This window comes from Miniopterus schreibersii (genome assembly GCF_964146895.1).
Source record: "Miniopterus schreibersii genome assembly, chromosome: 1".
Classification (NCBI taxonomy): Eukaryota; Metazoa; Chordata; class Mammalia; order Chiroptera; family Miniopteridae; genus Miniopterus; species Miniopterus schreibersii.
Window position 1 is genome coordinate 162,644,681 of NC_138101.1, and position 23,890 is coordinate 162,668,570.

The window sequence follows — 23,890 nt, forward strand, 5'->3', positions numbered from 1 at the left end:
GTGGGGGTGGTGGAGGACGGCCGTCTGGGTGCGCTTGGTGACCTCAGGGAGCAGTTTCCCGTGGCCAGAGGGGCTGGTTTCTGGTTAGTCTGACTGAGAAGGTCGGGGACACTCCTTGAAGCAAACTCCACGTTATATAAACTCTATTTATATAAAGTTGTTGTCTTTGTGTGTGTCTGCGGGTGGAGGTGGTGGGAAGGAAAGTGTGACTAGAACTTTTTCGACTGAAGAATTCATCATACAGATCCTTGTATATTCATGGCTCTTGGTTCTTTAAAACTCTCCTTTTTATTATTAAATATAAAGTAATATGTCTTTACACAAATAATACAGTTATATTCTCTTTCTGTAAAATTCAAGATATACTGATAAAGCAGAAGTCTCTTTTTCTTACCCATCAGTAGAGAGTTAACTACTCTAAAACTTGACAGGATGAAAAAACAACACAACATGGTAGATTTCAAAATATATGTATATATGGCAAGTATAAATGTGACAAAAGCTCTCAGACTATGTTTCTATAAATCCAGCTACATGCTGGATTTCCAGAAGGAGAGACACCTAACAAAATTATATAGGAAGGTTGAAGCTAAAGAGAATGGGAAAAAAGGTATACTAGTCGATTGTAAACAAAAGAAAGCAAGTACAGTAATATTAATAGGAGGTAAAACAATTCCAGGCAAAAACAGCATTAAAAGGAACAAAGAGGCACATTTTATATAGATCAAGGTTGTCAGGCTTTTCTATAAAGGGCCAGGTAGTAAACATTTTCAACCTTGCAGGCTGTACATTCTCTGTCCAAACTGCTCAGTGCTGCCATTATGGCATCTACAGACAACATATAAACAATGAACATGACCATGTTCCAATAAAACTTTATTTACAAGAACAAGTGGTGGTTCAAATTTGGCTTTTGCTGATTCCTGACATATATCAAAGCTAAAATTATCAGCAAGATGTAATTATCAAGGATTTTTATATACCTAACAACATAGCTTTGAAATATCTAAATCAAAGATGAATAGAAATAAAAAGAGAATTTGAGAAACCTCTAGAAGAATGGGACTTTATAAAGTGTTTTCAAAAGTTGACAGATCAGTAGACAGAAAGACAGAATTAGGAACAACACTGTAAACTTGTTGATAGGGTATATTTACAAATGCTTCTCCCACTGTACTGTGTAAGTTCTTTGGTTACCCCTTGAGTTTTTTGTGTTTTGTTAAAATATGTCTATTGATTTCAGAGAGCGGAAGGGAGAGGGAGATAAATAGAAACATCAGTGACACTCTCATCATTGATCGGCTGCCTCCTGCACGCCCCCTACTGGGGATCCAGCCCGCAACGTGGGCATGTGCCTTGACCGGGAATGGAACTGCAATCTCCTGGATCATAGGTCAATCAATGCTCAACTGCTGAGCCACAGCCAGGCCCCTTGAGGTTTTTTTTTTAACTGGAGTAGTCCGTCTGTCTCTAAATGGGCTTGACAAATAAAGATGAAGGCAAAACAAAACAAAATTCTCTATCTCTAGTGTTGGGTGCTTTACACTGTCTTCTGGAGTTCCCACTTCTAAGATCCACTTGTCTTTTAGTATTAATCACACCCAGTTGTAGACAGGGTCATTACCCTTAATGAGCTAATGGTCAGTTGGGATGCGTACCCATGAAACAATGGAGAACTGGTTGGGCCCTGACCCTCCTTGTCCACCACCTTTCCATGGCTCCCTGTGCCTACAATACAGCACAAGCGTTCAGCGCCAGTTGGATAGCCAAGGTCTTGCATAGCCTGGCCCTAGCCAACCTCTGTAGAATCTCCTTTCTGCATGAGCATTTCTGTGCTCTGTAATCTGGCCACAGCATACTGTTTTTTCCTTGTCTTCTCTTGCCCCTGTGCCTTTGCCAAGGCTGTTCTTGGAGCACCGCTTTCCCTCCCCCATCCTTTCCATCCCCTCTGTAATGGCGCTCAGCTGTCCTCCCCAGATGGGTTTGTCTTGCTGCCCTTTATTGATCATGCTCTTTTGCAGTTGTGTTCTTTCTTCCCCTGGACTGAGGTGTGTTTGGTTTCCTGGCACTTCAGGAGAACAGTGTTGTATGCAGCATAGGCCCTAGGCAGTGCCTGTGGAAGGAAGGCAGCATCTGTGGGGAGTCTCTCTGCCTGCTGCAGAAAGGTTGGCCTGAATGTTTGAGAACCCCAGCACCACCCCCTTCACCAGTGGATGACCTTGGATTGGTCAGGAGGCTTCCGTTTTCTTCCTCATCTGTAAAATGGGACAATTAATAACATCTACCTTCTGGGGTTGTGGGAACTAGATGTGCCTGGTAAATGCTGAGCTTGCAGGACATGTCAGCTATTAGCATGGTAGTCCCCATCCAATGATTCTTTGTCATGGGTGCTTTTGATCCCATTGCACAATGGAGAACCTGAGGCCCAGAGTGGCTAACCAGACACACAGCTAGAAAGCAAAGTTGGGATTTGAACTAAGGTCCTTGATCCCAAATCCCACACAGAGCTGCACACTTTCCCAGGGGCCTGTCCTCAAACATACCCAGATGCACTGAGTCAGGGCCATCCGAGGTGGCTCCAGAGTGTCGCCTTCCCTGCCAGTCTCCCTGTCTGGCCCTGGGACGACCACGTCCGTCTCATTCTAGGAAGTCGATTTCGTTTGGTCTCCTTCCTGCCCCTGTCATTCCTCCCTCGAGGAAGCCAACTCCTTTAGCTAACGTGCCAGGCTGTTGAGCCCTCCACTTGTGGGATGGTGACATATCAGAGCCAGAAAAGAGGCCTCTTAAATCTTGTTAAAAACAGAGATTCCTGGGCTCCACCCAGGACCCATGAATCAGAATCTCCAGGGGTGGGGCCTGGGAATCTGGACTCAAGGGCCTAAAGTAGGGGAATCGCTGACTCTTTTAACCCTTTTATATTTCTGTTGAAGAAGCCCAGACTCCGGGAGGCCCAGTGAGCCTGGGGACTGAAAAGCCCTCTCTGGACTTTCAACCTGGGCTATGGTTGTTGCCCCTTCCCAGCATTGTCCCCGCCTCTCCCTCCCCATCCCCCAGCCTCGAATCTCTAGAAACCCTTTACAATGGAAGTGGTTGCGAATGGGTGTGCAGAGACCTTCTGGAAATGCAGGCTCTGCTTGCAGACTTCCTGTGTCTTACAATGTTATCTTCAGAATAGGAAACTTTGCCCCATTTTTGCAACGCACATCCTTTGCCTGAGAGTCTGTGGTGGTGCCGGCCAGCTGGGGCGGGTCACTTCGCAGGCAGAGGCGGGGAGTTGTTCCTACAGCGATGGAGGAAGGACTCTCTCCCTGCTACCCATAAGAACCAACAAACAGACCCTTTAGCAAAAATAATTCATGTTGGTCAGACATATCAGGATTATTTGTTCCTTGAGCCCAGCGGTATTAAGGACCAAGTCATTCCTCAGGGATAGGAGCCCTAGCCGTGAGGCCTGGCCCTGCTGCCTGTGCTCTGGCAAGTGATTTCTGCTCTCTGAGCCTTAGTGTCCCTTTCTGTAAAGGAAGAAGGTTGGGCTGAATGATCTCCAGCCCTGACATTTAGCAACTCCCCAAGAATCCTTTAGATTTCCCTAAGTTTCTCTTGGAAATAAACATGATGTTGCTGTTAGTATGTTCCGCAATACCCTATAATTTTCAGAGTTTCCACCACTCTAAGAGCGGCATGCCCCTCTCACCCTCAACTCCAAGACATTCACATTCACATGACCTGCTGGGGTGGGGGGTGGATTCCTCAGGTGACAGAGTCTGTTTTGAATTGGGAGTAGGGAGATGACCCTCAGAATGCACAGGGAATGGGGCTTTCCACAGGCTTGCAGTTAGCTACAGGCTCCGGCTAGTGCTCACTTTCTATAGGCAAGCTACAAAGAATATTCATGCTGTTTCTTTTATTCCCCTCAGACTGGAAATCTCAGGGAGGGCGATTTTGGTTTGAGGAAGAAAATATGTGTGTATAGCCCACTAAATAATTTGGAACTGACCAGAAGGAATGATGTTTACAAAAACAAGAGTCTCTCTGATTTCCTTTGACATCTCCGAAATTTCTCTTGACTTCAGCCTCCAGCACTTCCCTCGCCACAGGATTAAATTCCTCCAGGAAGCCTGCGGGCACGTGGGGGCTGGAGCCATGCCAGGGAGACCCAGAGCCGCCAGTCTCCCCGGGGTGCCTCTGACCTGGCGCTACCCTGAAGCCTGCCAGCCTAAGGACCCCTGAGGAAGGCAGAGCCCCTCCAAGTGGCACTAACCTTGGGCAGGGAGTCAGGCCCAACCCCCAGGCGAGGTTATTCTCCCTCCGCCTCCCGTCTCCTAGTTATAGAGGTGCTCAGCGCACAGTAGGCATTTAATGAGCGTGAGAGAGGTTCCTCCTAAGCAAATGTTCTTCTCGCAGCTCAGTGGCACTTCTGTTGGCTGGACCCCAAACCCACAATGAGTGGTTCTTGAAAACATCCTACCCACTCTTTCCCCTCAGGGAATTTGCTCCCAGGGTTTCAGGGTGGAGCTCCATGTGTTCAAGGCCTGGGCAGGGCAGCTCTTGTGGCTGAGTCGGAGTGGTCAGGAGGGGGCGCTTCGGGAAGGTAGAGATGGTCAGACTCTGACGTGAATGACCTACTAGGATGTGGCTCTTGGTGGTTCTTTGTAAGTATGTGAGTCGGTGTGCCTCTTTCACAGTAACAGCCATGAGGAGAGAGAGGGTTGAACGAAGTGGATGCTCAGATTTCATATGTATGAAGAAGATCCTTTTGATCAAACTGTGGGTCAACGACAAGATCCATGGTGTCTGTGGCAGAATGTCCATCTGGTGGCAGGCATGTATGTGGCAAGCCCCAGCCTCTGTGCTTTTTTTTTTTTTTTTTTTAAATATATCTATATTGATTTCAGAGAGGGAGAAAGAGGGGGAGAGAGAGATAGAAACATCAATAATGAAAGAGTCATTGATCAGCAGCCTCTTGCGTGCCCCTTACTGGGGATCGAGCCCACAGCATTGGCATGTGCCCTGACCAGGAATAGAACCTTGATTTCCTGGACCATAGGTCGATGCTCAACTGCTGAGCCACGCTGGCCAATCCAGCCTCAGTTCTTTTGTTGGTCTTACCAATAGCCATTTTTGAAGCCCAAAGGAGTTGGTAGGGGAGGAGAAAAAAGTATCTGCTAGGACACCTGGCTTCCCTGCCTCACAAGATGAGTTTTCCCGCAGGGATACAGCAGGGAAGCCTCTGCTAGCCTTGGGAGCACTTCTGAGGCTGCTTCTATCACCCAGTGGATATTAGTAATCCAGAAGATGTTTGAAATGCCCACAAGGTGGAAGGTGGAGGGAGGCTGGGCCTGACTACCCGCCCAAGGTCAGTGCCACTTGGAGGGGCTCTGCCTCCTCAAGGGTCCTTAGGCTGGCAGGCTTTGGGGTAGCACCAGGTCAGAGGCACCCCGGGGAGACTGGCGGCTCTGGGTCTCCCTGGCATGGCTCCAGCCCCCACGTGCCCAAAGACTCAGGCAGTTGCTCCTGACTCGGTGGCCTTGGGGACCTGCCCAGCCGGAACCTGCCATTCCCCCATCTGTGCCGCCTCCCCGACTTGGCAGGGCCTTCTCCTCAAGCTGGAGCAGCCCTCGGTATTTCCAGCTTGGCCTCCTGCCCGCCTCTCTGGGGCCTTGCAGTCTGTCCCTTGCAGGCCTAGACCAACACGCCCTCTCAGCGTGATGGTTGGCTTCCCAACTCGCCCGGGGCCTCTTCCAGCCACCCCACATTCCCCAAGGGTATCTGTAGGCCTCTCACCTTGCCTGCTCCTCCAAAAGCATTATTGACCCCCTGGAGGTGTGTCACTTTCTCCCAGGGAGAAAACATGGAACCTGGCTAATTTGTAAATCACCAAGGAGGCCATAAACATCCTTGGTTCTTCTACTGTAGTTGACGCCCGAGGGGCCTCTCACCTGGATACGCCCCAGTTAGCTGGGTACCCTGGACAAACGCCCTAGGAAATGCTGCTTCTTTAAGATGGGTGTGGAGAAAACTGGGTGGCATGTTGGTATGCTGGAGCCAAGGGCTACCACTCTTTCCTGGGCATCCCCTGAAGGGCCTGGAGGCCCTGGGGACAGGGGAGGTTCAACCATCCATGGGGCTTCCTTTCCAGATATACTGAAAGGGAAACCTGACAACTCAATGACTCCTCACCAATTCAGGCGAATTGGGTGGGTTACTGGGAAGAATACTGTCTAATAAACCAAGTTTTGTAATTTTCAAATACCATAAACTGTGATGCGAGCTGGATAATGCTTCCTGTTAGAGGTCATTCAGAGATCTGCTTTAGTGAACAGATAAGAGCAATTTGTAATTGGTTTGCCAGTTGTTTATACAGTGCTAGTTGGATAAACAGTTCTCCTGAACCTTATTTATATTTTGCATTTGTTTATCAAAACTTTTTTTTTAACTTCAACCCAGCTGCTTTCGGAATTATTACAAACTCTTGATTTATGAGTCCTAATTAATGGTACTTTATTGTATGTGTACAGTACTTTATCTTGACAGTATGCATGTTTTACCCAAAAGCCTCAGTGCTTAGGGTGAGCAAAGCCAGAAGTGTCCCTTCATCCCTAGAGTGTCAATGTTATGTGAAGACTTGGGGGACAAGTCATTTGTCTTACCAGATCAAAAGCAGACATGTGGTGGTGTAGATAAAGCATGAGATTTCCAAGATCTTTCCTGGACTATAACCCTAAAAATTTGAGTCCCCTGGGCTAGACTGGCTCTGTGGACACTCCAGGTGAGGTTTACATATGGTAGGGTGTGTATGGAGTCAGTGGAAGGAGGAGAGGGGGAGGATACTTGATGGCAATTTCCAGCAACAAATGCTTATCTTTTTTATGATCTGATATGTTCCTAGTATCATTTTTGTCCTACATGGGGTTGTGTCTTACCTTTGACATTCATCCAGCGAGTACTGGCATCAACCTTTTAGCATTTCTTCTAATTAGGAATTAAAGAGCCTACTTATTAGGCCAAGAGTTCAGCACTGATGTTAGGAAAACTGCTCTTGATTTCACAAAATGTAGACCCACGATAGTGAGATGGGGGCTACATTTCACACCAAGGTAGGCCACCTAGTTTTGTTGACCCCAAAATTTCTTGGGGGTGTTTGTTCTTGCAAAGACCTCCCAAAGACTTGACCTAGACAAAGAGGGGCTCCCACTTCCATCCTTTTCCTTACTACCCCTGAAGACACCGGGATGACTTTAATAAACCTGGACTCAGTCGTAGCCTCTCCTGCCCTCTGCTCACCCAGCTGCTTGTCATTTTCTTCATCCAGTGAGGAGTAAGCGAGCCATGAAGTTAGAGGCAGCAGCTTCCCCAGCCTGGCCTCTGGATTTGCCTTTTAGCTTCTTTTAAGTCTTTGTGTCTCCCTTTCTGGCTGGTGAGAATGACCAGAGGGGAGGGCGTACGAGGTACCCCCTTACTACACACACACACACACACACACACACACACAGCCACACACACACACACAGCCACACACACACACACACACAGCCACACACACACACACACACACACACACACAGCCACCCACCCACCCCAAGCAGCCTGCAGGTCAGGGGAATGTACCTCCATTTCACTGACTTCCAGAAACTGAGGTATGTTGTGGTTTTATCATGATAATGGCATGCAGGTTGGATTGGTCCTGTGGGGTGGATTTGGGAAAGGAGGCTTCTGGGTATTTGGATTTTCTGCTGTTATTTTAAACTGGTTTTAAGTGTCCTTTATTGCAGCTATGGCCACAAGATAGGGCTAGGATGTTGTGAGATGCTTGATGTAACTGAAAGGGCCTGGCCTGTGAGTTCCCCACTGAGGAGGAAGTGGTTAGGTGGCCAGGAATGCAACCTGTGCCTCCCAGATTAATTAATAATTGAGAGCTGGCCCCCAGCCAGGCGGAGCTGCCGAGAGATACTGTGAACAAAGAGTGGTTAACTACAGTGGGGGAAGGAAAAGTTTGACTTTGCCTGTAGCTAAAAGGGAAATTCACAATGGCCATGATTTATGGGCTGAATTACTCGGGATCCTCCTTAGTGGGCCCAACTTGGGCATGTGTTCCAGGAATGCAGACTGGGCGGCCTATAGCACCATTTGTGCCCGCAGAGAAGGGAGGAGGAAGGGGTGGGGGGCAGCATGGCAGGCGCCAGTCTCTGTGGAGGAGGTGCAAGTTGCACCCGTGGGAGAGAGGCTGCACCGACTGCCTGTTGGAACTAGGTACAGGCTAGAAGTTGAGTGCCTGCTCAACACACTCTGCAAGGAGGAATGGAAGGAAGAGTGGCTGTGGAGTCTGGCTTGCCCTGGGTTCAAATTCTGCTAAATTGGCTGTGTGACCTTGGGCAAGGAGCTTAATTTCCCTGAGCCTTCATTTCCTCTTCTGTAAGATTATGCCTGCCTCCTAGGACTGTCCTTGGAGCTAAATGAGATGGGGTGTATGGATAGTTGGTGCTCAAAAGCAGCTGGATTTCCATAGGATGACTGGAAAGGGCACCTGCAGCAGTATAAACAGGGTCATTACTTAGGGAATCTCTGCTAATGTTTGCTAGGCCTGTGCATACCAGATGTGTGCTGCTTTCTAGGTAGAGTCGATTATTAACCTGCAGTTATTCAACCATGTCCCCAAGAGCCCCTTTAGACTTCCCTGTGAGTTAGGAAAGGCACTCCTTTCCCCCCCATCACACAGAGCCCTGTGGCTACAAACAGCCCTACAGAGGGGGAGGCAGTTCTAGAAGGCACTTGGGCATTGCCATTAGTTGGGTTCAGTCCAGATGTCTCCCTGGCCCCATGTCTTTTCTGGAAGAAATAAAGGATTATGAACTGGATCATGAAAAACAAGCCATCTGCCCCTCGTTACTGAAAAGTTGGCCTTGGAATAGAAGACCAAATAGAAGCACAGTTGATAGTTGTGACCGTCACTCTCGAGTTCTTGCTGCATTGACTTGAGTCATGCAGGGTGTGCCCAAGTATATCCAGATACAGGCTAAAGAATTACTTTGATGAGTATGAAACTATTACTGAAGTGATGGCTCACCTTCCCAGGATGCTTAGCAGGAGATAGTGACAGTGGAAGTGGTACCCTCTACCTCAGAAGACTTGGATGAGCCCCCGTCTTGCTTTCTCCTTAACCCTGTGGACCTCAGGGGAGTCGACCAACCTCTCTGAGCTTTATATACTATAACCTAAAGCGGGGTCATTTACAAATGGACTTGAGGAATTGGGAAATCCTCTGCAGTCTAAAACGGCATCCTCCCATCACCATTGATGAGGATTGGGCCACTGTCTTGGCTTGGGCTGTAGAGGCTGTGGAAACCAAGCTTGGCCTTCTTCTGCTTTGGAAACCAGTCTTGGACTTGGGGTTGAGGCATGGGGCCCAGGTCTGTGGGGCTGTGTCCATCTGTTAGCCTGATGGAATTGATGGACTGGCCCCCTTTCTCCTCTGCACCTCCCTCCCCAGATCAAACAAGCTATCCCTTTTCAGGCATCTTGGAACTTGGGCAAGGATGGCCCAAGCAGCCTTGCCTGCTTCAACTGCGCACAGTAGCACAGCCACAAACAGGAGACCAGGTCACAGGGGTGAGCTTCTGCCAAGCCTGTGGGTCATTTTGCAACAGTTTTGCATGGAACATTTAAATCTTATGTTACTGCATTCTTTACAGCAAATATTAGTATTTAATTGTGGCTTAATGATCTCTCCAGTCAATATTAGCTTTTTGGTTGTTATAAAGCGCTCCTGTGTGTTCCATAAATACACAAGAATGATCTAGGCAACCCTCACTTTAAGAAAATCCAGTGTGGAGGACTCTGCATTCACTAAAGAGGCATGGATTATGTACCTTTGTGTTATAAAAGGATATTTTAAAGGAAATGATTTAATGCAAGGATTATTTTTAAATTGAATTTCCTTACCTCTGGGACTTTAATTGGGGGTGTTTATCCCAAAGTGCATCTTTAATGTAAATAAGGCAGGTGTATTTGACTTGCAAAGGTCACATGATACTGTCTCATTGGTAAATAACACCAGGCTGGTGTTAGATGAGGCTTATTTTTGAGAGCTTTGCAAACAAGAAAGCCAGCCCCCCACACTCTTCTTTGGCTTTTCCAATCAGAGCCATGCTCCCTGTTCCCTTCACCCTCATAGTCTTAGCAAGCCAGAGAAATTAAACCCACCCCCACTGCCAGATGAGATGACTGTAGGCTTCAGGTGATTTTATTTTGAGCCATTGAAACAAACCTTGCATATAATGACCTTATCTAGTATTCCATAGGCCAGGCTGCATCATGAGGACCAGCGAGTTGCTTCTCCCTCCCTGCCTCAGTGTCCTACCTCTGAGCATCAGAGGTATCATCTGTTGAATGGAAAGGCTTTTCAAAGGAACAGATATCGAGATTTTTTCAGAGGTTGAGCAAGACTGAAAACATTGGGGAACGGGAGGAAACTCAGATTCCTTGAGTGGCAGTTACTGTTTTAGGCCCTTTACTATTACCCTCCACCCCTCTGAGTGAGGTATAAAGTGAGAAGAAACCAGCGCTGAGCAGGGCTGGCTTCACAGGTATGCAACATGTGCCTCACTCAGGCCCATGCTCAGAGGGGCCTCCGCTCCATTTAATGCTCTGCTTTCACCACATTGAAATTCTGGATAATTTTTTAACAAGGAGCCCTGTTGCACTGGGCCCCCCAAATTAGCAGATGGTCCTGGCACTCAGAGATGCAGCCACCTGCCCATAATAACAGAGCTGTTAGGATCTGCACCAGTTCACCTCTCTGCTACCTATGGTCTCAGGGAGCCTTGCAGATCAAGAGAGAGTGGGATGGACAAAGTATACACAGAGTGGGGTGTTAAAGGCACAGAGAGCTAAGGGACCTCGATAGCAGGAAATGAGACCAAGGATTTGAGGGGGCTGGACTGTGGGGACCTCGCCTGGTGATCCCCTAGGATGTTTGTTGCATTAGTGTGGTGGGTTCCTGTCCCTTAGAATTGAGACAGGCCGATTGAGGGCAATTTTGAGGTACTTTGCTTTTATGGGTTTATATTGGGTCCAAGGAGAAGGCTGAGGCAGGAGGTTTGCTAATAAAACTCAAATTGTATTTGGGAAATAAATAAAAATATGGAGGTGCCCCGAATTCTCCTAACTCTGGGATCCTGTAGAGCAGGGATGTTCCTTGAAGCACAACACTGCCATCTGCCACAGACCTGCATCCCTGCCCTGATTGTCCCCATCTGAACCTCCAAATGGCCGATTTTATTTTCTGTGGTCTTGGAGTCAACAGGGAGGTCAAAGTTGGGCTGAATCAGTGAAGTTTGGCACTTAAAACCTAAGATAAAACCCAGACTCAGCTAAGAACCCAGAAGACCAGTTAAGGGCCTGGTTTGTGTGTGAATTCAGGATTTTGGCCATCAGCAGTGCAGACCCACAGGCAGGGAAGATGTAGGCCAGGAGGATCTGGGGCCCCTTCCCTTCTCACAATTGCTGCCTCTTTCCTGGGGAGCAAGGTACCCAGCTTTATTATCTTGCACAAATGGTGTTATTTTAAATCTTTCTAAGGCCAATATGAAAAGCCAGGCTTTCCCACCCCTGGGGCCAGGGGGTCTCTGGGTAAGAAAACAAACATATCGAGTCTGACTGTGATAAAACAAAAGAGGACTTGGAATGGGAGCAAAGTTCACAGCCTTTTGTTGCTGAAACTGATTCTTTCTCCAAAATGTGGGCTGATTTTATAAGCTGTTTATCACTGTCTCTTCCCTAGAGACACTTGTCACCATCCTTCCCTCCCAGGGCACAGGAACCAGAATTCTCCCACCTGACTCCACTGTCTACCAGAGATCTCAGGGGGCTCCCTGCCCTCAGTGCTTCTGGTGTGGAGTCTGATGGCAGCCTCAGTGTTGGCTCTCAGAAGCCATACCTGCCTGCAGAGTATTAAGAAGGAAGCACCAAAGCCTAGGGAGAAAAGCCACCACTCCCTGGCCAGGGAACCTGGGACAATCTTGCCAGGGCACCAGGGCGAGATGGATGCTGATGGAAGCGGGGCCCCAGGTTGCTTCCTCTGGCGGGTCTCCTTGCCTACCAGAGCAGTAGGTCCTGAGGAAACTTTCTGTTGAGGAGAGGCTCATCAGATCTGCGTTTTAGAGCCTGGACTAAAGCTTGTTTTATGTCAGATTGCAAGGTGAGTTCATCTTTTCAGGATTTGTTTGAATACTGCACAAGATAAAATAATGGAAACCTTACCCACCTCTGCCCAGGCTGCTACTTTGTTCCACTGGAGACATGGGGCCGAGCGGGGGGAGGGTGGTGGTCAGGGTGCCAGGGCTGAACGAAAGGCTTCCTGCAGGGCTCAGCAGGCCTCTCCCTAGAGAAGGCCAGTTACGGCCCATCTGGGTAGCCACTGCCTATTTTTATACTTGTATCCCTCCTAAACTCCTCTGGGCCAGGGGCTCTGAGGACTCCCCAAAATAGCAGAGGGAGCCGATGAGGCAGCACGAAGGAACTGGTAGGGAGAGGGTGGGCTCAGAGTCAGGCCAGCCAGTTGGGATTCCCACGCTGCACTGCTGCTGCCTCTGACTTAGGGTCTGTCCCCAGAATGGGGATGATTCCACTTCCTGGGCTTGGGAAATTTGAAAGGGAGAACAGATGACAAGCAAAGAGCACCCAACACCTCCCCCCTGCAGCAACTCAGCCAGGATTGGCAGCCCCGTCCCAAGATCACCGATCGTTAACTGCAGCACATCTAGAAAATGCTTGTGTTTTGGAGGGATGGTGGAAGTGTGGAGTGTATGAGAGAAACTGAAAAACCAAAAAGTACGTGTGTTTGCAGGGCTGCATAGGGGGCCGTCGTAGAGAGCTGTGATAAGGCATGCTGTTTGAAAACCCCACTGCCCTGCGGGAAGGTGGGCAGTGTGTGGTAGGGCAGTGGCCCTCACATTGCCACATCCAAGGACCCCTTGTAGTGTGCAATCTTTATAGAGTCTCCATTTGCTGGTATGGAGCGTACATAGCTGGGTGATTATAGCACAATCAGTGCTCTTACCCTGCAGTCCTCTGGGGTTTTGTAGCCCACAGGTTACACCCATGGGAGTAATGCAAAGTCCTCTGTCTCTAAGCCTAGATGGACATGAGTTCGAATCCCAGTTTTGCAACTTCCTAGCTGAGGACTGTGGACATGCCATGTGACTTTCAGGCCTCAGTTCCTTCACCTTAAAATGGGAATGACTGAGAGGAATAATAGTATGTCGAGATGTTGCAAAGTGTTTCATACTCTGCCTGTTATTTGGTTAAGGTTTATTAAATGTCAGCTGGTTTATTGTTATTATTATTATTATTATTGTTACTATTGGCTGGTTGGTTTTATTATCACTACCTGCTGCTACAATTATGGTTTCCCCTTGGTTCTCAACTCTATTGCCACATCTTATCTTTGCAGATATTGTTACCTAATATGAATACCCTTATGAAACTATACAGGCTGAATCAAACTAGTAAATAATTTATACAAATAATATATAGAGTTAAGACTGAACGGTGGTAATAATATTAGTAAAAATAATAGTAGCTATTACTTATGGAGTGCTTATTTTGAACCGGGCATTACTAATCACACTTAAAATTAATCCCAACAGCCCTGTGAAGTAAGCACTGATTGCATCCCCATTTTACAGATTAGGAGACTGAGGTCCAAGGGGGTGAAGTCACTTGTCCAAGATTTCACAGCTGGTGAGTGGCAGAGTTGAGATTCATATGCAGGCAGTTTGGCTCCTGGTCCCATGCTCTTATTCCAGCCCTGTGCAGGAGACAGCCGACTGGTCCTATCCATATGGCTAATTTCTGCTGTGACCTTGGGAAGTCACTTTTGCTCTTTTGGCCACATGGACTGCACCATTCCTGGCTTCCCTCCTCTGCTCCCTGACATTCTCCTTTTGCATTTCTATTTACTCTCTGCCTTGGGGGTGAACCCCACCACAAGCAAATCTGCGTCTGGGCGTCTGGTAAGCACAGTCCTTGGCCCTAGGTGACCAGTGGCTGAAAGCCCCCAAGGTGGACCCTGTGCAGGCGGCAGCGGTGGCCAGACCGCCCGTGATGTAATGACCGATTAGGAACTTCCTCTTGGAAGCCTGGCTTCCTCTAGGAGCCAAAGGTGCTGGCTCTGAGGTGGGGGGTGGGTAGGGGTGGGTGGGAGCAAATAAGAGGAAACTCCTGTCAGCTGGGCCCTGCTTTTGGAAAGAGTTCAGCAGAGCGGCTTGGTCTAAGCTGTTGACCATTAACAGGGCCCGTGCACATTCCTTCTCTGCTTTTACCACCAGAGCCCAGTGGATAAAGGGTTCATCGCCCCCTCCCTTAACAAAGAAAAAAAAAAAGCCTTTAATTAATGCTGCATCTCTGGACTTGCTGCAAAACCTGAAGCCATTTCTGCAGCTTAAAATGACAAAGGAAGGTTAAGTGGAAACTCCTTTTTTCCCCTTAGTTTGATAACAAAAACTACTTATCTAATGGGCAAACAAGGCTTTTAAAGGGGTGTTAGGTTAACCAGATGCAGGGCCACGTAATTACTCCCAGGCCTGGGAGCCGCAGATGAAAAAGCTGCCGGTTGGACTGGAACTTGAAGCCACAGGCATGGCATGGGACAGAAAAAAGTTTTCCAGGAGGGCTAGAGGCCCCAGCGTAGCTTGTGAAAAGGGGATTGGAAAAGCCAGCCCCTGGGTTCCTCTCCGGCTCTGCCACCAACTTGCTGAGTGACCCAGGGCAAGTAACTTAACATCTCAGGGCCGCTGTCTCTGAGTCTCCCTTCCCAGCTCTCAGTGGGGTCTGGGTCTGTCTGCCCTTGCTTCCTGCTCATTGAGATGTGGCTGGGCCGACCCTCTCTATCCAGCCCTGGGAGAGCCAGGGAGGCTTCTGTGGTCCAAGTCCGGTGTGAAGCAGCGGCAAAGGCTTTGAACACAGAAGAGCATGAGGCTGGGGGGACAGCCAGGACCCAGGAGACTAGGAGGACTCTGGCTGGCCTCCTGCAACGGCTCTGAGCCTTTATGTCTAACTCCTTTAGAGTCCAAGGGATCAGAGACTTAATCTGGGCACATCTTAGGTTCCCTTCATAGGATGGCCGAGTCCAAGGCAGTCTGGCCAAATGGAAAGGGGGAAATCACGAGGAAAACAAGCTGCATCGCGTGTGCTCAGGCTTTTGGAGCGTGCAGCCCACGGGGGAGCACACAGGAACGTTCCTGCCCTTTGTTTTGACAGAAAACTGCTGATTCAAAGAAGCTAAGGGCTGTTCTTGGGATTTCAGCTCTCCCCGCCATCCCCAGACTGCAGTTGGCCCCCTTGGTGCCCCAGCACCCCCACAAAATTACATGTTGGGCTCACAGCACCCTCCCTGGGCTGGGAGGCAAGAGGAAGGAATGCCAACCATTGGAGGGGCTGGCTCCAGTTTAGGGGAGAGGACCTATTGTGAGCCTGTCTCCTCCAGCCCACCGCAGGCATCCACCTCCCTCTGGTGGCAGGAATGTGGGCACCACCAGGAGGCTGGGCCACCCCTGCCAGGCCTGGAAACACCGGGCTGTCCCCTGGGCTACCACAGAGCCCTGCTGAGGCCACTTTAGGACTGGAGCTGGCCTGGGCAGCACATTTTTACTTTTACTTTTTTCATTCTAATTCTTTCAAGGAAGGCCTCATACCTACAATGAAATCCACAGCTCCTAAGTGTATATAGGTCATGATTTTTGACAGTGTGTACACCTGAGTTCCCATTGTACCAATGAGGATATCAGACATTTCCATCACCCCACAAAGTTCCCTCGTGCTCCTTCCCAGTCCTCCCCACTCCACAGAGGTAGTAATCTCTGTTCTGATTTCTGTCATCATAAGTTAGTTTTGTCTATTCGAGAATTTCATATAAATGGAAACAAATAGCACTTCTGTGGGCCTGTTGGCAGCCCACGCTTCTGCTGCATGTTATGTTTCAGTAGTTTGTTCCTTTATTGGTGAGTCATGTTCCATTGTGTGGATGTACCTTGTTATTATTTTTTAATTTCACTGTTTTTTTTCTTTTTAATATTTATTTTTCAATTACAGTTTACATTCAGTATTATTTTGTATTAGTTTCAGGTGTACAGCATAGTGGTTAGACAGTCATATACTTTACGGAATGGTCCCCTTGAGTATTTCAAGTACTCACCTGACGCCAAGCATAGTTATTAGAGTATTATTGACTGTATTCCCTATGCTGTATTGTACATACCCATGACTGTTTTGTAACTGCCAATCTGTACTTCTTAATCCCTTCACCTTTTTCACCCAGCCCCCTAATCCCTCTCCTGTCTGACAACTCATCATTATGAGGCTGTTTCTATTTTGTTTATTTTGTTCTTTAGATTCCACATATAAGTGAAATCATATGGTAATTGTCTTTGTCTGACTCATTTCACTTAGCATAATACCCTCTAGGTCCATTCATGCTATCACAAATAGTAAGATTTCATTCTTTTTTTTTCATCCTCACTCAAAGACATGCTTAAAGAAAGGAGAAGGGAGAGAGGGAAACATCAATTGGTTGCCTTCCATATGTGCCCCGACTGGGAATTAAACCAGCAACCTTTCAGTGCACAGGATGACTCAACCAACTGAGCCACACCAGCTGGGCAGATTTCATTCTTTTTTATGACCAATATTGCATTGTATATATGTGCCACAACTTTTTTATCCACTTGTCTACTGATGGGCACTTGGGTTGCTTTGATATCTTGGCTATTGTAAGTAATGTTGCAGTGAACATAGGGGTGCATATATTCTTTTGAATTAGTGTTTCGGATTTCTTCAGATAAATACCCAGAGGTGGAATTTCTGGGTCATAGGCAGTTCCATTTTTAATTTTTTGAGGAAACTCCATACTGTTTTCCACAGTGGCTCCACCAGTCTGCATTCCCACCATATATTGATGGTTTCCTTTGCTGTGCAAAAACTTTTTAGTTTGATGTAGTCCATTTGCTTATTTTTTCTTTTGTTTCCCTTGTCTGAGGAAATAATATCAGAAAAAATACTGCTAAAAGAAATGTCAGATATTTTACTGCCTGCGTTTTCTTCTAGGAATTTTATGGTTTCGAGTCTAACATTTAAGTCTTTAATCCATTTTGAGTTCATTCTTGTGTATGGTATAAGAAGGTAGTGTAGTTTCATTTTTTTTTGCATGTATCTGTCCAATTTTCCCAATACCATTTATTGGATAGACTGTCTTTACCCCACTGTATGTTCTTGCCCCCTTTGTCACATATTAATTGGCCATATACAGGGGTGAGCAAAAGTAGGTTTACAGTTGTTCATATGGAAAAATACAATTAATAATACAAGAATAAACTCTCTGTTTTGCATACTCACAACTGTAAAACTACTTTTGCTCACCCCTTTATATAGGCGTGGGTTTATTTCTGGGTTCTCTATTCTGTTGCATTGATCTGTGTGTCTGTTTTTATGCCAGGGATATACCTTATTTTTGTGTATTCATTATCTTAGTCCATTTGGGCTGCTATAGCAAAATACCATAGACTGGGTGGCTTAAGCAACACATTTATTTCTCACAGTTCTGGAGGCTGGGAAGTCCAAGGTCAAGGTGCCAGCTGATTTGTTGTCTAGTGAGAGCCCATTTCTAGGGCGTAGATGGTGTCTCCTTGCTGTTCCTCACATGCTGGAAGGATTAGAGAGCTCTCTGGCATCTCTTTTATAAGGGCAGTAATCCCATTCATGAGGGTTCTACCTTCATGACCTCCCAATGGCCCCGCCTCTCCAAATGCCACACATTAAGGGCTGGGATTTCAACATATGAATTTGAAGGGGACACAAATATTCAGTCTGTTGTAGCATCCATTCTCCTGTTGGACATCTGGGCAGTTTTCCAAGATTGGGTGATTATGAGTAGAGCTGCTGTGAACATTCACTAAATCACAGAAATTTAGATCTCATTGTTTGGATGGGAAGACTAGGCCAGAAGAAGGGAGATCACCTGCTTGATCAGAGCCAGGAGGCAGGACACCTGACTGCAGGACTCCTGGCAGATCAGCGCCAGACTGCGCCTCTCCTCTCCTCCTCCCCCCGGAATCGTCCCAGCCAGGACCCAGAGTCTGGCTGGGAACTAGGCCAGGCCCCGAGCAGGGGGTAGTGAGCAGGAGTTTCGGTCAGAGCGCGGTCATCTTTGATGTTGTTCACTCCGGTCTGACTCCCCGGCATTTATTTGCAATTAAGGAGCTGGCTCCTAATTAGGCTGATGGCGGGACCACAGCCTTGGAGCCACGAAGAGAAAAAGATCTTCTGCAAGAGACTCCCTCCGCACGCTGAGTGCCAGCTCAGGCTGCAGATGAGAGGAGTGGTGGGAAGTGCAGAGGGGACCCAGGGTTTGGGGGTGCCTTCCTTCTCACTCAAAGACAGCATGTCAGCTTCTGGCAGATACTGCATGACATTCGGATACACATATGCATGTATGTACATGTGTGTGGAATGAAATAGTGCCACAGCAGCACTCACCTTTGTTCTAGACATTCAGTTACTCGTTGCGCCATTCTTCAGTCTTTTAATTCTGAATACCTTTCACTTCTGGTACCAGCTAGGAGTCAAATCTTAACCTTTCTAAAGTGCTTTACAGTTTGCAAAGGGCATTGCCATCCACTGTCCTATTGTTACCTCCCACGGTGGTGACCCTGAGTCATGACCCCCAACACCCTTATGGAGACCTGGCCTCTGAAGGGTCAGGCCAATGCTGGAACCAAAAAACAGCTGCTGCTTTCTGCACTCAATTGATCTGCTGCCGGGAGTTTCCAGAAAACCCAAAGATAGACTGTGTAAATGAGGCACTCAGTTATGAATAAGCCTGTTTTCCAAATGGGGAGACTGAGGCTTGGGGACATTCAGCGGCTTGTCCAAAGGACACATATAGTCAGTGGTGAGAGCCTTAGATCTGTCTCAATTTTGAAAACTTTACATCATGTGACAAGCATTAGATTAGAATTCTGGGGTTTCGACTTCTGGTCCCTGTTGTGCCACACAGTGCTGTATGTCCTTGGGTGAGTCACCCTGTACCCGGGGGGGGCATCTTTAGGGCACAAGGACATTGGACTCAATTTGTGATTCACACAGGCCAGTCTCAGGACTAAGTTTTCATGGGTCCATGATAAAAGAAATAAGAAAATTTCTTAAATGCAGCAATTTTCAACCTTTTCCATTTCATGGTATACATAAATTATTAAAATTTTGCAGCACACCAAAAAATATATTTTTTGCCAATCTGACCAAAAAAAAGTATAATTTTAATTGATTTACAGAAAAAATAACAACAGTAATTACCTACCCTTTTTGCTCCAGAGTGCTATTTAAAAAAATCTGGTGCCTATACTTATATATAAGGATTTCTGGTACCAAGAATTAACCAATCAGGTGTAACCTTATTATGCGACATGACCGGTAAGATGCAACTCTATTATATGATATATATGGTTCAAGACAGGGCATTCACACCGGATGGCTGTTGTCAGTGCCCCTGACTAAATAGGTATTGCATGTTTTAAAAATTCTTGCGGCACACCAGTTGAAAATTGCTGATCTAAATACATTAACTTTAAAATTTCTGATTTCTTTTAGTATCAAATTATACTTTTTTGTAATTTTGTTAGTATTAAGTTATACTTTCTTTTGTGCTAGTGATAGTATATGGTCTTGGGGATTTTAACATCTAGACAAAATGAAACACTAACCCTGTAACATTCCCAACCCCTCTGTTAAACAGTGTACTGGTTTGTGAAAGCCCAAAGTGTTGGGGCTCCCTGGATGAGATGCTGTCAGGGGGTACCTCAAGCTCTGGAGCCCTGAGACCCTGAGAACTGCATGGGGATGGGGAAGCCCCCAGAACATGGTGTTGGCTCACCTGCTGGCTTGTTCTTGGATCAGACCTGAGACCTAAGTCCTTGCCCACCATCCCCTTTGGCCTGAGGCCATTGGTCCCACCTGCTGGACAGGATTTCTGTGGGGGATGGGGGTGAGGACAGTGTGCCAACACTTGAGATGTATTTTATTTCCTTCCTCCTTCCCTTTTAGTGTGTTCCAAGAGCACCCTAGAATTACGTGCAGCCTTGGGACGGACACAGAGAGGACTGAGACTTACCCCTTTCTACTTAAGAGTCTAGCCTAGGCAGGGGCATTGACCAATAGCACAGACACCTGCTCAGGTCAAGGGAAGGCTGCATTTAAGCCTGTAATCGCACAGGAGGGAGGGGTCAGAGAGGGCTTTTCTGGGGCCGCAGTCCATCTCCTGGAATTTGGAATACTTGGCCAGGAGCCCAGGCCTGATGAGGTGTTACCTAGTCTGCTCAACCAAAGAGGCCGAAGGAGGTAAGGCCTGACCCAGGCAGTGTCCCTGAGCCAGATGGCTGGGGCAGGGGCAAGCTGCGTCCTAGGGCAGCTCTGAGGGGCACTGGAGGCAAGGCCAGGGACACAGGTCTTGATTGGGGTGGGGGATGAGAGGGCACTTGGCTTGGCTGGTGGGAGGAGGGGGACAGGAAGTCCGACCTGGCCTTGGATTGAAAGCCTTATGGGAGCTGGGGGAGAGGAAGTACCCCCCCCCCAGTCCTATTATCCTCACCCTTACTCCCCCACACTCTGGCTATGAAACTGCTTCTTTCCCTTTTACAGCGGAGTGGCTACACCCTTTAAAATTAGGTGGCCTTTTCTGAGCCTTATCTTTGAAAGCGGGGATAGCAGTAATCCCTCACTTGGTGACACTGTGCAGCGAGTACTTGGAGTGTGAAGGCCCTTTGTTTGGGGGGTAGGAGAGTGGGAGTGACTCACAGGGTTGTGGGTAAGCACCTCTAGGACTCAGGCCATGAAAAAAAAAGCAGTCATGGTTATAGATAGGGAAACTGAGGCTTAGGGAAGGGGAGGGACTTGCTCAATGCATGGGTTTTAGCGGGGAGTCTGCCTGGAGTAAGGAGAAGCGCTCCCTTCTGGGGTATGGCCTGGCACTGATACTGGCTACAGCACTCACTAGTGCATACCCTTGACTAGTCAGAGCACCTCCCTGGGCCTCAATTTCTGTACCTGTGAAATGGGATAACAGAGGTGAACCAAGGCTGTTGTGAAGAAGGCGCCTAGTTACACAGAAGGCATTCGGGACGCCTGCTGCCCATCCTGTTGCCCAGTGTTGCCCGGGCATAGCTTCTTTGCTTCTTCACCTCTCTGCCAAGAGCACTATGGGAATGCTCTTTGCTTGGTGAGAAGTTGGTGCTGGAGTTTCATGTCCAGGCTGGGATGGTGCGTGGGAACTCCCAACCAGTGCCAGATGGATGGATGGATGGATGGATGGATGGATGGATAGGGGCAATGGCTTGGGTGTGCCTGCAGCTTGGTCACCCACCACAGGACACAGTTGTCTCTCTGCCCACTGGCTAAGGGGCAGGTCAATGAGGGCAGGGATTGGGCTTCATCTTTCTCCACCTGACAATCACCTAGAACCATGAGGGCCTTGGATGGAGACTGCGGCAAAATGATACCTCCTCAGGAGCTGGCCTGGGGACCTGTGGCTGGGACCTGAGGCCAGATATAGGGTAAAGGGCATGGCCTTTCGGGCTGTGCCCAGCCCAAGGCCACAGCAGAGCTAGCAGCTTACATGAGGCCCCTCAGACAGTTTCCTGCTAGGGTAGCTAGGTCGGCCTCTGAGCACATAGGAGGAGGATGTCAGGGGGCCTGTCACCCTGCTACTCTGGGGTTTCTAGGTGGGGCTAAGCTGACAGACAGAGCTGACCTCGCTCAGGATCCTCAGTGAAGTTGTTAGCAGGGTTTTCCCCCTCAGGGTTAGTTGGACTTTGATCAGTTTCCCATGGAGAACAGGAGCCATGGAGTGCCTTGCTGTGTTCTCATCAGACCTCCAGCAGAATTCTCCCTCTGTGCAGGATAGGCTGCTGGTACCTGCCAAGTCTTGGATCTTCCTATAAAAGGAGGGGAAAGTGGCCTTGTCACAGGGTGATTGGAGGACTCAGTGAGGCGACATGCAGAGTAAAAAGTGCAGTGTAGCCCGCCCAGCTGAGTGTGGCTCAGAAGCTCAGCATTGACCTAGGTAGGATCCAGGAGATCCAGGTTCGATTCTGGGTCGTGGCACATGCCTGGGTTGTGGGCTTGATCCCCAGTCAGGGACATGCAGGAGGCAGCCTATCAGTGACGACTCTCTCATCATTGATGTTTCAGCTCTCTCTACCTCTCCCTTCCTCTCTCTGAAATCAATAAAGATTAAAATAAAGTGCAGTGTACAGCACCTGGCACCCTGTAGGTGCTTAAGGTCCAGTTCCTCCTTTGGGTGCATGGGTGTTTTTCCGACCCCTGCTAGCTTGTGAAATTCTATGTACAGGAGCCAGATGTGGTTCATGTTTGTGTTCCCACAACACCAAGCACATAGTAGGTGCTTTGCCTTCTCTGTAGATTCATAGCTTCTGTTTTTTCTTTTGTGTGTGTGTTGGGGGGGTGGGTCCTGCTTTGTGTTAAATTTCCTGAGGCCAGGCTGGCGCACAGTAGGTGCTGGGATGTCTGTTGACCGCTAGAAACACCACCCAACCCCCACTATCCAGGCAGCAGTGCCACCTCTGTTCCCCTCTGCCACCCGCCTCCCCACCCTGCATAACACCCTGTGCCCTGTGCTTGCCCCGCAGACGCCAGCATGTCTCCGGATGCCACCAAGCCGAGCCACTGGTGCAGCGTGGCCTACTGGGAACACCGAACACGTGTGGGCCGCCTCTACGCGGTGTACGACCAGGCCGTCAGCATCTTCTATGACCTACCTCAGGGCAGTGGCTTTTGCCTAGGCCAGCTTAACCTGGAACAGCGCAGCGAGTCAGTGCGGCGGACGCGCAGCAAGATCGGCTTCGGTATCCTGCTCAGCAAGGAGCCTGATGGCGTGTGGGCCTACAACCGAGGCGAGCACCCCATCTTCGTCAACTCCCCGACGCTGGATGCGCCCGGTGGCCGCGCCCTCGTTGTGCGCAAGGTGCCGCCTGGCTACTCCATCAAGGTGTTCGACTTCGAGCGCTCTGGCCTGCTGCAGCACGGGCCTGAGCCCGACGCCGCCGACGGCCCCTACGACCCCAACAGCGTCCGCATCAGCTTCGCCAAGGGCTGGGGGCCCTGCTACTCCCGGCAGTTCATCACCTCCTGCCCCTGCTGGCTGGAGATCCTGCTCAACAACCACAGATAGCGGCCGCTCCGAGGCCGCGCCCACCACCTGCCCCAGCGCCAGGAGGGCCAGTGCCCAGAGACACAGCCCCCACGGACGAGACCCCCCAAATATCATCTACCTAGATTTAATATAAAGTTTTATATATTATATGGAAATATATATTATACTTGTAATTATGGAGTCATTTTTACAATGTAATTATTTATGTATGGTGCAATGTGTGTATATGGACGAAACAAGAAAGACGCACTTTGGCTTATAATTCTTTCAATACAGATATATTTTCTTTCTTTTCCTCCTCCCTCTTTTTTTTTTTTCCCCCTCCTCAAAGAAAATGATACATCAGAGCTAGGTGGAAAAGCCTGGGTTTGGTGTATGGTTTTTGAAATATTAATGCCCAGACAAAAAGCTAATACCATTCACTCGTTGATAATAAAGTATTCGCATTATAGTTTGTTTTGTTTTTTAAAAAACACACATCTGTCTTCTTTTTAACAAAGAGGGACATGCAGGACTTCATCCATCAGACATCCTGAAACTTGACAAAGTTCTTTACCAAGTAAATAGTAGAGGGAATAAAGTGAGAAGGAAGGAAGGACATATGTTTACTCTTATGGCCACAGGAGGGCCTTTTGTTCCTTCTTGCCCATGGCTGTGGTGTGTCCATGGGATGGG

General features: G+C 48.3%; 1 protein-coding gene across 3 annotated transcripts in view; it reads left to right on the plus strand.

Moving 5' to 3' along the window:
* The window catches only part of SMAD6 (SMAD family member 6), a 76,151-nt gene extending 52,485 nt beyond the window's left edge, over window positions 1-23,666 (plus strand). For all 3 annotated transcript variants that reach the window (XM_081144334.1, XM_081144333.1, XM_081144332.1), the window contains one exon: window positions 22,692-23,666. In XM_081144334.1, coding sequence (XP_081000460.1) covers window positions 22,692-23,233 — 542 coding nt within the window. In that variant the 3' untranslated portion in view covers window positions 23,234-23,666. The remainder of the gene's footprint in view (window positions 1-22,691) is intronic.
* The last annotated feature ends 224 nt before the right edge of the window (window positions 23,667-23,890 follow it).